This window comes from Triturus cristatus, chromosome 5_2 (assembly GCF_964204655.1).
Source record: "Triturus cristatus chromosome 5_2, aTriCri1.1, whole genome shotgun sequence".
NCBI classification, from domain to species: Eukaryota; Metazoa; Chordata; class Amphibia; order Caudata; family Salamandridae; genus Triturus; species Triturus cristatus.
Window position 1 is genome coordinate 392,572,846 of NC_140588.1, and position 14,168 is coordinate 392,587,013.

General features: G+C 44.1%; 1 protein-coding gene across 2 annotated transcripts in view; it reads left to right on the forward strand.

Annotated features, from left to right (window-relative positions):
* PAK1IP1 (PAK1 interacting protein 1) overlaps positions 1 to 14,168 on the forward strand; it is a 137,526-nt gene that overhangs the window by 48,633 nt on the left and 74,725 nt on the right. For both annotated transcript variants that reach the window (XM_085607265.1, XM_085607264.1), the window contains exons 6-7: positions 11,511 to 11,656; positions 12,963 to 13,060. In XM_085607265.1, the coding sequence (XP_085463391.1) occupies positions 11,511 to 11,656; positions 12,963 to 13,060 (244 nt within the window). The remainder of the gene's footprint in view (positions 1 to 11,510; positions 11,657 to 12,962; positions 13,061 to 14,168) is intronic.

Here is a 14,168-nt window from a genome sequence, read left to right on the forward strand (position 1 = left end):
CAGGCCAATCTCACATCTAATTTTTGAAGTAAAAGTACTTACCAAGCTCCTGGCCACAAGACTAGCCGGAGTCATCGAGACCCTCATTCATCCAGATCAATCTAGGTTTATGGCGCACAGGAGTACACGATTAAACCATCGCCGGCTTTTTGAAATATTGCATACAACCCGGGCGCACACCCAGGAGCAGGCAGCGCTCCTATCTCTGGATGCAAGCATGGCCTTCGACAGTGTGGAGTGGAATCATCTGAACGATGTTGCCTCGGTCCCAAATTCATTAACTAGGTTAAGCTCCTATATAACCAACCTCTGCCCAGAGTAAGGGTTAATGCAACGGTGTCCCAAACATTTACCCTGCGGAGAAGAACTAGGCAGGGATGCCCACACTCTCCTATCCTGTTTGCATTTGAATTGGAGCCGCTTGCGGCATGGCTAAGGCAAGATCCATTGAAATGGGGGATACCAATTGGAGAGGAGTGGGAAGACCGAATATCTCTCTATGCAGAGGATATTTTGCTGTACGTGCAAAAACCCAGGCATCAATTGATCGTATATTGCAGATATTCTGGATATTTGGCGAGTATTCGGGGTACCGGATTAATTGGGGCAAATCTTTACTGTTCCTACTAGCCGGGGGACCCCCTACTTTGACAACTATGTGTACAGTGTCCCTGAAGGACAGCAACTTTATGTATCTAGGGATCAACATCACTCGAAAGCCAGAGGAATACCACAACCAGAACTTGGGGTGACCGCTCAATAGATTCATAACAGACGTGAAGCATTGGCACACGCTCCCACTGACGCTTATGGGTCGAGCTGCATTGTTTAAAATAATTGCTCTCCCACGTTGTTAGAACCGAGATTCCCAAGTTGGCTGAGGTAGGTACCTTGGGCCAAGTAGGGACCCTCGCTTCCACGCCTGGGAAGGAAGGACACCTTCTCAGATAGCCCCTGCTCACCCCCATGGTAGCTTGGCATGAGCATCCAGGCTTATCTTCAAGGCAAATGTGCAAAGTATTTGCAACCACGCTCACAGTGACCCAATGATGACACCACAAAAGGACTCCGCACGAGTTTCATAGAAAAGCAAGTATATGTTTATATAAAGAGATATACGATGCAACCACCCGATATAAATCCAACATATGCGTACTTGTAATATTTCTCCTGGCCGGTTATTAGTCCAGCCAGCCATTGTAGGTCCTAGCGGTATTAATGAGCAATTCTAGATGTTCCAATGCAGTCCTAATACAATGCTATGCCATTCGTAATGCAAGAATCCGGCACTTTGCAATGTAAAAATAATGCAGTTCGTTATGCAACAATCCAGCAGTTCGTAATGCCAAAATAATGCAATGCGTAATGCAGCAATCAGATAATGTGTTATGCAAACTAATGCAGTGTGTAATGCAACAATCAGGCAGTTCGTAATGCAAACTAATGCAATGCGCAAGGCTACAATCAGGCAGTTCGTAATGCAGAAACCATGCAATGCGCAAGGCACTTCGGCACTGATCACGATTCTTTAGCTGGTCTCTCTGCCTCTGGTACTGACTTGCGGTCAGCTTCGCCAGCATATGCCCCCCCAACACGGGTATTGTAAAAATTGCAGTTCCACACTCCGGCCCCAGTACTTCCACTCCTTGGCAAGTACGGGCCACGTTACGAACTTAAGCAGAGGCTCTTGCTGCAAGACCGGGAGAGCGTCTCTCTCAGAGCCCACACCCCGCCCCAGGCGGCGACACACGTTACCCTCTCGTGACTTGGGCCTCTGATGCGACTTGGTTGACTCCGGGCAGTTGGACTCGGGCCCTCCCCTGACTGGGTTGGTTCAAGGTTCTGCTTCTGGCAATGGCGGGCTCGGGTCGGCGGCACAGCTCCCCTGGAGATGCCGGTCCGGGCAGATGGCGATAACGAACCTCTCAGGCTGCAACAGGGCACACGCACACAGCGTCGCTGAGACTCACTTAGACTTCGGTTGTGCACGGCCACAGGGCAATCCTCACGAAGGTCTCATGCTGCACAAAGCACACTCATACAGCGTCGCTGAGACTCACTAGGACTCCAGGTGCACACGATCAAAGGACAATCCTCACAAAGGGCTCAGGCTGCAAAAAGCACACGCACACAGCGTCGCTGACACTTGCTTGGCCTGCAGGTGCCCCCGATCACCAGGCACTTCTTACGAAGGTCTCAGGCTGCACAACTCGGGCCCTTGGGGTTGTTACTTCAGGACACAGCACACAGCAAAGTCCTTTCAAGCAGGGGGACACAGCACACTGCAAAGTCCCTTTAGCCTCTCCTTGGTTAAATCAGCAAACTGCAGGCCAGCTCCAGAACACACAGCAAGGGTCAGTCCTTTCCTTCAGTCTATTCAGCTGGTTCTTACTTGGCAGAGGTTCCTCTTGACCACAAAGTAGGTTCAATCCTTTACAGTCTTGAACAGTTCCATTCCAAAGTCCAGGGGGTTCAGGTCTGATAGTTATACCCCTAAATGTATTTGAGCTCTTTGTGTTCAGGGGGGCACTGACCCCTGTCCAAACCAGTTCTGGGTGTCTCCCTGCCAGTGACACCTTCTGCCTTTGATAGTGGGGGTCTGGGTCTTTAATCACTCAGCAGGAGATGGAGCCATTGTTTTATGGCAGCAACCCAGGCCTCTTCACCTCCAGGGCTATTCCTCCCCCCTACACTCCAGATGCAGGTCAGCCTGTTGCTGTCTCACCTCTTCCCCTGGGTCAAGACATTCTCCAGAGCCTATCACACTCAAATCCAGACAGTCAATCCACAACCTGGCAGAGACACACAGAAATGTTAAAACACAAAAAGCCAGCCACTTCTAAAAGAGTGGTTTCTAAACATGCAATTCAAAAACCACCTTCACAAAAAGATATGTTATTAAATTGTGAGTTCAGGCACATTAAACTTCACCTCTTCGCCTTAAGCCTTTGGGAAGTTAGGTTGGGAACATATTACATAGCCTTTCCCATTCTGTCCTTTGGGCAAGATGGCCTTTCAACTGTGAAAAACGAAATGGAGATTATTTCACTGTTAGGACATGGTACACACCCTAGTACCTGTCCTACCTTTCACATACACTGCACCCTGCCCAGGGGTGTACCCTAGACCTACCATAGGGGTGTCTGATGTGCATAGAAAGCATAAGGCCTGGCAAGTGGGTGCACTTGTCAGGACAACATGGCAGTTTACCATACTGCGCGCAGGTACTACAGTGGCAGGCCTGAGTTCTCTCTTTAAGGCTACTTGTTTGGGTGGCGCAATTAGTGCTGCAGGCCCACTAGTAGCATTTGCATTACCAGCCCTGGCACACATAGTGCACTTTACTATTAAGGCAAACCTACCAATCCTGGACAACCATTTATCATTACACTTTATACAGGGAGCACTTGCACTTTGACACTGATCAGCAGTGGCAAAGTGCCCAAAGCATCTATGTTGGCAACACCATGTCAGAAAAAAGGTCTAGGAGGAAAGCAAAAAGTTTAGGGAACTTTAGCCAAAAAGGGCCAAGTCCAACACACGTTTACTATATATTCTACCAAACTCACCATTTGAGGGGCCTCCTAACTTCTTTCGAAGGGTTGACTGAGCGCTACTGTGGAGCTGGGAAGCCCCGCGCATTGCACTGTGTAAGCTTCAAAGAGGGGTCTTTGAGGGAGGCCTCGCAGTGGCAGATATTCGTAGTTATTATTGGGCCACACAACTGGCAAATGTGAATGGTTGGATATTTGAAGATAGGGCGGAACCAGCATACAGAGTGGATAGACTGGCCATTGGAGCAGGGGGCCTGTCACATACCAAAAGAGTAGCACGAGTGTGGAAGGCGGCCACAAAGTACATGGGGTGGGAGAAGAAACTCTCAAGGATGACGCCACTCTGGGCGGGTGATCTTCTGAAGGAAGTTTGTAGACTAGATGGTTTTGCCAAGTGGGAGTTACTAGGACTCGAGACGTTAGGAGATATCTGGGGAGAAGGAGCATATATTCAGTTTACTGAGTTACAAAGAGACCATGAGATGGGAAAAGGCGAGTGGCTCAAATATATCCATTTAGGTCATGCACTACAAAAATACATGACTGAAGGAGATACGTTAGAAGCGGCCTCACCGCTAGAAGATAGAGTACTGACTGAGCAGATACGTAAAAATACCATATCCTTATTCTATAACAAGATGGTCAATAATGCCCCAGATCCCCCAAAGACATTGCGGACGACATTGGAACAAGATGTAGGCACACTGGAAGACGAGCAATGGGTGGAGATGCTGCAGGGCCCAAGAGAAGTGGCGATCCGGGCGATGTTCCGTCTAATACAGCTTAAAGTACTACATAGAGAATACTACTCCATGTCAGCGCTTTTCAAAATGGGGCGAAGTGAAAATGCAAGATGTCATAGGGAATGCGGGGTCCTTCTATCATCTACTCTGGGAATGCCCGATCCTTCAGGAATACTAGATAAGGATAGCTCAGAAAATGTCAGAAGTATAAATAGGTGGAGGACATAGGTGAAATGAGTGATGAAGAATGCCAAGGTGTTGATTCATTCCAGATTTAAATTAATCCAACTCAAGATCATACACAGAGCTTATTACACCAGTGTAGTGTTGGGAAGAGGAGGGTCATAGGTACTTCGTTATGCCCTAGAGGTGCGGCCAAGAGGGGACATGTAGGAAAGTGGCTCTGTATATACTGTTCCCAAATAGGTACAGTGTGTACAGAGTCCACAGCCCCAGAGGTTTGGCAGAGGCTAAAGTTAGATATAACCTTACTCTCTAAAGTGGTAGCTTGGTCGAGCAGTAAGGCAGTATCGGAGGACAGTGTAAAGCATTTGTTGTACACACTCAGTCAGCAAATGGTCTCACACGCTCAAGAACTGAACTCTAGGCCAATGGTTTGTATATAAAAATATATGGTTGTTTTATTTTAGAACCAACAATAGGTATCAAAATATACTTTCTCAGAATGAGATGCTTTAGTTAAATACTTTGCAAGAGGAAATTGACTTGGAATGCAATAGTTACAGTTTGTTGCAATAGGCAACACAATTTCAAACACAATAATACATTGAGCTCAATGGGAATTTTAAGTTATATGCAACTGATTACTTTCAGGATTACTTTTCTATCTCCAGGACTGGATCCTAGATTCAGTCCTGGGACAGTTCTTGGAAACAAGTGAGTAAATAGTTTTAGTTACTGTTGTGATTTTTAAGCAATATTTTGCTATTTTAAAAGTTGACACTTTAAATTACCAATGTTATCCTATGGGAGGAAATTCACTTAGCAGGTAAGCAGGGTTATGGTTACTTTTTCTAGGTCAGTGTTGGATCCTGGATCCAGCACCAGTGTACCACCTGTAAGCAATTGAGAAACTGTGTTTAAGTTATACAGGCGATTTTTAACGAATATTTATAAGTTTGCAAAATCGACACTTTGAAGAAATTTCACAGAAAAAGTCAATGGTTTCCTATGGGAGAAAATTGAGTTAGTGGCAAGTACAGTCATAAGTACTTTTCAGGGTCAGTGCTGGGCACCAAGATCCAGCACTGGGATCTCTCCTAATAGCAGGTGAGTATTTTTCATTACTCGGTTGATTTTAGGTGAATATTTTAAAGTTTAGAAACTCCACACTTAGAAGAAATTTCAAGAGAAACCAGTCAATGTTACCCTATGGAAGAAAAGTGAGTTATCGGCTTTTGGGTAAGTACTCGACTGGCTGAGTTAAGGTTCTGGGCATAGACTTCAAGGGTCTCCCAGGGTCAGGTAAGTACAGTTGTTACACCCTCAGCGGCACAGGGGCAGCCGGGTGCAGAGTGTCGCGGATAGCCAATTCCTCGGGAGCAAAGAGGGACCTCCGCTCTCCCCCTGGGTACAACCAGATCCGTCTATAACCGGATTGCTAGTTACCACCCATAGGGGGGAGAAGAGTCCGCTCAGGACCTCCAAGGTGAAGGATAATTTCAATATGTTCAAGAGCGGCTGGAGTGTTGGACGTAGTGCTGAATCCTGAGAGAAGACAAACAGAAAGCATGAACAATTAACACTGACTGTTTTATTTATATATATATATATATATTCACTGAAAAAACCATAGGTTTCACACATGTTATAGTTAGCTGGACATTTTACTGATAAAAAAAACCAATGAAATTCCCCCGTTATAGTTAGTGCAGGCAACTATAACTCACGCGACCGCAATCCTCTGCTGATGCTAATACTGTATTTAGACACTTATTTGCCCATGTCTTCTTCCATTAATTTTTAGCTATACATATATTACAAATATTTTTTTTTCATAAAGACACATATGTCATCAGCAGAAGATTGCGGTTGCGTGAGTTATAGTTGCCTGCACTAACTATAACGGGGGAATTTCATTGGTTTTTTATCAGTAAAATGTCCAGCTAACTATAACATGTGTGAAACCTATGGTTTTTTCAGTGAATTTGTACGGTTTTTTAAATGCTAAGTTACTTTACGCCATTCGTGGCGTTGCGCGCCCAGTTAACGCAGTTCGTTCCGTGCGCGCACGGTGCGCTTCGCGCACCGTGCGCCCACTTTACGCAGTTAGTGCCGTGCACACACGGTGGTCACGCGCTGCGCGCACCGCGTGCCCACATTATGCGGGATGGGCCATGTACGCACGATGCGCTTCGCGCACCGTGCGCACATGGGGGACATATTATGCGCATCTTTTTGAAATGTATTCTTTGTTAATTTTATTGTTGTTATATGCCATGCACAAATGGTGCCCTTCGGGCACCATTTGCACACGGGGTGGCACCGTGCGCACATGGGGGACATATTATGCGCATCTTTTTTAAATGTATTCTTTGTTAATTTGATATGTGTAATATGTCATGCACAAATGGTGCCCTTCGGGCACCATTTGCACACAGGGTGGGGAGAATGTGGATAATTTTTTTTTATAATTTTTACCGTACGCGTACGGTAAGCGTAATCGGCGAATTTCCGAAAAAAAAAAATTTTTTTTTTTTGGGCTTGAGGGTTGTTTGGGGACCCCTATATCAATGCTGGGTGGTTAGGATGTGACGAAACTGCCTCTTTAGCCATTTTTTGGCTTCGTTTTTGCTGCCCAACTCAGAGAGCGAGAGAGAAAATGGCGGCCGCCGCTTCCTTGTTTCGACCGATTCGAATGTTTACTAAGATCTAAGTGCCAATCAGAATCGCGCTCGCCCACGCCTCCGTACGCGTACGGTAAGCGCACCGTAAGCGCACCGTAAGCTGGCTCAGATATATATATTGATTTAAAGGCTATTTTCTCAGAATCTACTGAACAGATTTACACCAAACCTACAAAAGGCACTTCCTTGACCTGAGGACTAGCTCTCTGCCAAATTTCAAGTAATTCTGTTCAGCCGTTCGGGCTATAGCTGTGTCTAAAGGTCCTATGGAAAAATGCATGGGAAAAACGCGTTTTGGGACCCCCCTTTTATCTCAGCCCCCGCTTGACGAATCCCCCCGAGACTTTCAGGGTAGGAGCGTAGCGCCCCACCTATTTTGAAAAATTCGCGAGGATTCGTCGACCGGCGCCAAAGTTATTCAAAATAGAATGTTGCGGATTTCCTATGGAAACAGGGTCCTAACTATAACTACCTACTGGCGACCGCCAGTAGGTAATATATATATTCCAATCGTAATTGCCATGCAAATGAAGACACCCACACAACGCTCAATTTTTCCTTGGTTTATTCGGGAGACAGCAGCGGAGTCGGGGAGAATCCCACAGCATGGTAAGGCGCCTTCTGCCTACGCGTTTCGAGAGTTTTCCCTTCATCATGGCACGGCGTTTGGTGGGGAGAATGAAAGCAAGCATAGTCTCCCTGACTCCGCTGCTGTCTCCCGAATAAACCAAGGAAAAATCGAGCGTTGTGTGGGTGTCTTCATTTGCATGGCAATTACGATTGGAATATGTGGTGGCCAGCCAGGGTCACGAAGACAACCCCACTGCTCCTTGCAGGTCCGTGTGTCTCAGGCTGGGGCACTTTATGCGGAACAACGTGCCTGTTCGAGGAGCACCACTAAAGCAACGGAAACAGAAGGGGATCGCCAGCAACCCACTGGGTGAAAACTACAGAGGGACTATGGGAAAACAGCACCTATTTTGGATTTTAGAAATTGCCCTGGACTACACGAACCAGGGTGCTTTGCAAGAACACGCCCACTAAGGCGGGACCAAACAAACTATATCACCTGTGAAAACTATGCTTGCTTTCATTCTCCCCACCAAACGCCGTGCCATGATGAAGGGAAAACTCTCGAAACGCGTAGGCAGAAGGCGCCTTACCATGCTGTGGGATTCTCCCTGACTCCGCTGCTGTCTCCCGAATAAACCAAGGAAAAATCGAGCGTTGTGTGGGTGTCTTCATTTGCATGGCAATTACGATTGGAATATATATATATATATATATATATATATATATATATATATATATATATATATATATATATATATATATATATATATATTCACTGAAAAAAACCAAAGGTTTCAGGTCTGATATAGTTAGGAATTAGTATTTAAAAAAACCTTAGAAATTCACTGAAAAAATAATAGGTTTTAGGGGTGTTATAGTTAGCTGGACATTTCACTCGAACAAAACCATTGAAATTCGTCAGATCTAGTTCGTTGTACTAACTACATCTTGCGCACCCGCAAACCACTGCTGATGAGGTCACATATTACATAATTCATGACATGGTCAGTGACATCACTTATGTTAATTGTGGAGGGGGCCGCATGGCCCCCCTCCCGGGCCACAGTTAGCCCCGGGGACCACATCCCCGGGGCTGGCCCTCACCGTTGGGGACCCTGGGGGGTCCCCAATACCCCCGCGGTCCCGCCGGCTCCCTGCCTCCTGCGGTGGGAGCCGCGAGGCTCCTGCCCTGCCATTGCAAACAGCAGTGTCCCGGGGTGGGCACCCCGGGGCACTGCAGGAGCCGGCCCTGGGAGGTGGCGGGCCACAGGGCCTATATAAGGCTCCAGGAGGGGGGCCACGCAGCCCCCCTCCCACTTTGTGAAGTTGCCACGGGGGGTGGCGGTCTCTGGGGCTGGGGGGGGGCATGAGAGCCCCCCACACCAAATGTATTAAAGCCCCGGGTGGTGGCGGTCCCCGGGGCTGGGGGGGCCTGAGAGCCCCCCACCCATTTTAAAGAAGCCCCGGGGAGTGGCGGTCCCCGGGGCAGTGTGGCGGGATTGGGACCCCCCCTAAACGGTTCCTCCTGATAACCGGGGCAAATGACGATTGGCCACGACATGTAAAACAATGGCTATTACTGGCTGCAGTGGTCGCCAAACTGAATGTGGCAAGGGCATGGGGGGGCGCAGGCCCGGCTTTAGCGCTGGTGGCGCCCTGTGCGACTATGTTTGTTGGTGCCTCTACAATGACCACCTCCACCACAGATTCTCTCACTATCACCCTTTAACAGTGACCAAGTCTCCATAACCCCACACTCTCAGATGCATTGAATTAGTTGTATAGCGCCACTCATACCAGTGTAGGGTGTAAGAGCACTTTGCATCACACACACATTACAGAGACAATCAATCATATGTGTGTAAATCAGTGTATATGAAATGTTGCGTAAGACAAAGGACCAAAAGTGTAGGAGTCACATGTCATCCATACTGGTAGGCAGTATAGTTTAAGAGTGCTTGGTGTGGAGAAGCACAAACTCAGAGTCCAAAAAGAAACCGCATAGTTGGGAGTTTTCTTTAATAATAAGAATCGATTTCTAGCCAAATTAACCCTAAGTGCAACATTAATCAATGTTCTAATTTATACTTTGCAGTGTGTATGAAGTTCTATTATGAAAGTTAATAGCTCACTGTTCTATATTAGGACTTTAAGTTATTAAATTGCAAGTAAAAAAAGGATGTCTTTTAAAAACAGTAACCTGCTGATCTGTTTACATAATATGCACCCTGTAATCTACTTGGTACACGTTCTTTGCAGCAGGCATTTTAACCCTCTGCACTAACTTCACATAAGTCAAAACCTCAACTATATACAAAACTCTGATCTCTCTCCAGGAAGAACATTAATCGCAGGAGTTACCTTGACATTTTTGTGAGGCCTGCTAATTGCTGAGGAAAGGAACGCTGCAGCAGGTGCTTTAAAAACGCATAAACTTGCAAACATGGCGCACCCAGGAAGCCAGCACCTGGTGCATTGGCACCGGTCGCACTTCCCTAGAGCCGGCCCTGGGGGGGCAATTACCACCCCTACACTGGAGGAATGGGAAAATCACTCGGACTGGTGTTGGCAAGCGGAATTAACGATCTATAAAAGTAGGGGATGCCACAAGAAAGGGGAGAAATTTTGGGGGGCATGGCAGACACATCGAGGACTATAGAAGGGGAAAATTGTATCAATCTGTTCACTATTGGCTATAATTACATCACGCTGGAGGATGGAAATGCTCTCAACTGTAAAAAAGGGAATGTGGTTGCAATATGGATGCTCTTTGTATGGACAGTGATTCTACGTTTTAATAAAGTTTAAAAAAATAAATAAACTGTGTTATAACAAAAAATCGAAAACCGTCAGAAATATGAGCACATGAGTAAACGATAAAACTGAAAATATGCCGACTGGTGGGATTCGGGACAGCCCAGAAAGCACTTTTTTTTTTTTTTTTTATTATTTTTTTTTTTTTACCATAGAGTGAGCACAGAGGGACAGATGCCAGGAAATTAGGCCTTTCCTTCTGAATGTAAATTATCAGTGGATTGAGAGACCGAATGTAAATTAGTCAAAACAGATAAAATAAGATATTGTACTTTTAAATACAATGGAGAAGTAATGAAATTGAAAACGATATATAATTGCCATTCAAGCAAGCTAGAAAGAATCTACGCGAATAAAATAATAAAGAATATATTGAAATGGTAGCAAAACTTTGTATGCAATAACCACATTTTAGAGAGCAACTATCTAATTGCTATAGAACTAAAGACTGAATAAGGAGTTTGTTAGCGGAAAATAGATGAAGTTCCAGGTTTCATAGTATACAATTGGAAATGGCAAGTATTAACCACCACAGAAATCTTTTTAGGCGGTATGTGTAGAATAAAAAGTAATTCCTAAAATAAAGGCAAGAGAAGAGGTGGTAATAGATGGAGGAAAATAAATTCAGGAAGGAGACAAGCAGGAATCTGATGCAAGGAAGAATAAGATGTATTAGAAAGATTCTGTTAAATGTGCAAAATATAACTCTAAACAACTGGATTTCATGTTTGTTTCATAATGCTATGTGTGGACAAACTAAATAGATACTGAAATACCAGAACAAATCATTTAAAAAAAAAGAAAAATCCCCCAGGAATCAACTTTACACATTGTCATGCATGGATGATATGGGTATGAGGTGACACATAGTATAGTTTATTGGATTGCTTAAAGATGCTAAAGAGGAATGCAGTAGACTATTGCTCTTAAGTCATTTATTTTATATATTTTCTCAACAGATGCGCACATCGTTCGATGGTCTCCTAAAGGTGATAAGTATATTGTGGTGGCAAATAACGTGGCAGATGTATACAAACTAGAGACTGCTTCAGTCATTGGTTCCATCACAACCGAAAAGAGGATTTCTTCCATTCAGTTTATCACGGTGCGTATAAGACCATCACAGGACATTGACATGGAAATATTTAGCAAGCATCGGCATTTCATAGGGTTTGTGTTAGCAGTTGGGGTCAATACTATGTTAACTGTAAAGCAATCTATAATGAAGCATTTCTTTTATCTGCACTATTCAAAAAGCCAAAGGTTGGCTGCCATTCTATATCCCTTCCACTAATTCGTGAGATCTGTACGTAAAAAACACTTCCTGTATGGCCAAAAGTTAAAATTCTATGTTTTCCATTTTCTGCTCCTTCATCCTAATTGTATTCATATGCTCCATCGTAACTCCTTGCTGTTTGGTTGGTCTCTGAAGTTCCTAGAAAATAGCTTGTGTATTTAACCAAGTCAGTTGCTTACTTTTCCCAGTGTAGTCACCAAGAGCAATTGTTTATTATCACCCTAATCCTTTGTATCATATTTTCACGAACTCTCAAGAATTGAGTCTTCTACCTATCAGTGAGGCCTGAAACGCCTACTCAGTGTTTACAGAACTCTACATTGGACACAATAACTCAATAAGGAACCTTAAGAAATGTAATGAATCCAATTATTGTAGGTATATGCTGTCGCTTTCACCCTCTTCCATCTCCAAATGATTGCATATTTTGGTAGAGTTGTGGCATCATAAGACCCATGATGGTGGGAATTTGTGTTGCCCTGGAAAAGATCTTTGTGTTTGTGGTTTAGCTTTTTTATGTGATTATCCGTTGTATCCCAGGTATGCAGATTAAAGATACTGTGTTAAAGTTACACACTAGATGGCAATTGAACTGTAATATGGAGTAGTCCGCAAACGATTCCTTATTTACAATCCTTGCAAAGCATCTTATTCAAGGTAATTTTCACATATTCAAACCGCTCTAGCTTGGTCCCATTAACTTTGAATTTCGGGTTGCGGTAGGGATTGGCCTTCCAAACGGTCTGGTTTCAAACATGCAGTTCCTAAATTGAGAACTGGGCTACTTCAACTAGAAATATATTTGCTGCATAGTAACTTTCTAGTGACTCCGCGCTAAGGAAAACCATTTTGTTTACAGGGATCATTTGTTTGAATGCGTTGTACTGCAAGTATAAGAGCCCTAGTTCCCCTGCGCTCTCCCCGAGACCAATTCTGTAATACTGTTTCCTGTTAAATCTTGCCTTAAACAGTTTTTCTGGCCTTTTCTAAATTCTTGCACATTTGAGTAGCCTGTGTTTTAAGGACACAAGAAGCAAACTTTAATTGATTGAATAAATTGAAAATCTGATGGCAACGGGATTTAGAATCTGTCTTTATTTTTATTTCTTCTTAGGATGGCATCCTTGCACTTGCTGGTGAAGAAGAGGTTGTTCGATTATATGATTGCGATTCATTAGAGTCTTTGTGTGAATTTAAAGCTCATGAAAAAAGGTACTTAAGAGGATTTCTTGATTTAATGTAAATTTAGAAATTTAAAGTGTTTTTATAAGGGGAAAGAACAATGAATAGAGTACCGGTAATTTATTCTGTAATGTGTTTTATATGTACGTGCGCTGTTTAAGTTGGGTATTATTGAATACTAAGTAAGGATCTAAACACATTACTTGTCCATCCTTAGGTTGTTAATCATGGACAAGATCCTCATCTTATTTGATGGCACTCCTTTATTTCCCTTCTGCTTGTTTATCTGGGTTCCTTCTTTGAGTGCTAAATCAGTAACATATATATACTAATGCCTGGATTGGGATCGGAAAGAAGGTACATATGTAACCTCTGCAGACTACAAAAGAACTGAATTGAGGTAGCTTTTCCGGGTTTTATTGTGCACGTTATTTTGTATAAACAAACAAGACAATAGTGCATTTTAGAACAACCGGTTTTGAAGAGAGTGTCTGGTGTACTGTCAAGCCAGTTCTGTGGCACTAGCTAGACGTCAGCTTATTTAGGCAGTTCTTAGGTTAAGTATTGCCTCTGACCTTAAACACAGGAGCCAGTTAATATTTGAAGGACATTAAATTGTCTAGTACCTTCTCTGTAGGCCTTGAAATGTATGTGGTTGGCAGGATAGAAAGGTGGAACAGTTGAAGCTTATACCTGGAGAGGGTATGTAGTGTGCAAAGTCTATTAAAAAAAAGTCCATTTATTGCTCACAAGAAATAACTTCCAGTAATTGTTATCTTTTTAGAAATAGATGCCTTTCATTACTGCTGAAATATGTTCAGTAGATTTTAATCAGATGTATGGCATTTATACTACTACTACTTTAAAGGACAGTAAAGACAAGGAGCTGCAACACTGGCACACACTCCAAGCTCAAGCCTACAGTCTGGTCTCAATGCTGAGCTTGCCTTTTGAATATTGAGATCTTTGAGTTGGTCAGCGAAGGAAAGACACCGGTCTCTTTATGCGTAATTCAACCTCACTTGCTCATGCAATCATCAACCCCCCCCCCCCCCCCCCCTTATTTTTAGGTTTTGCCTGAGATAGCACATGCGCTGGTGCTTGCAAGACACTTTATTAGCTTATATTGGGCTAAGAG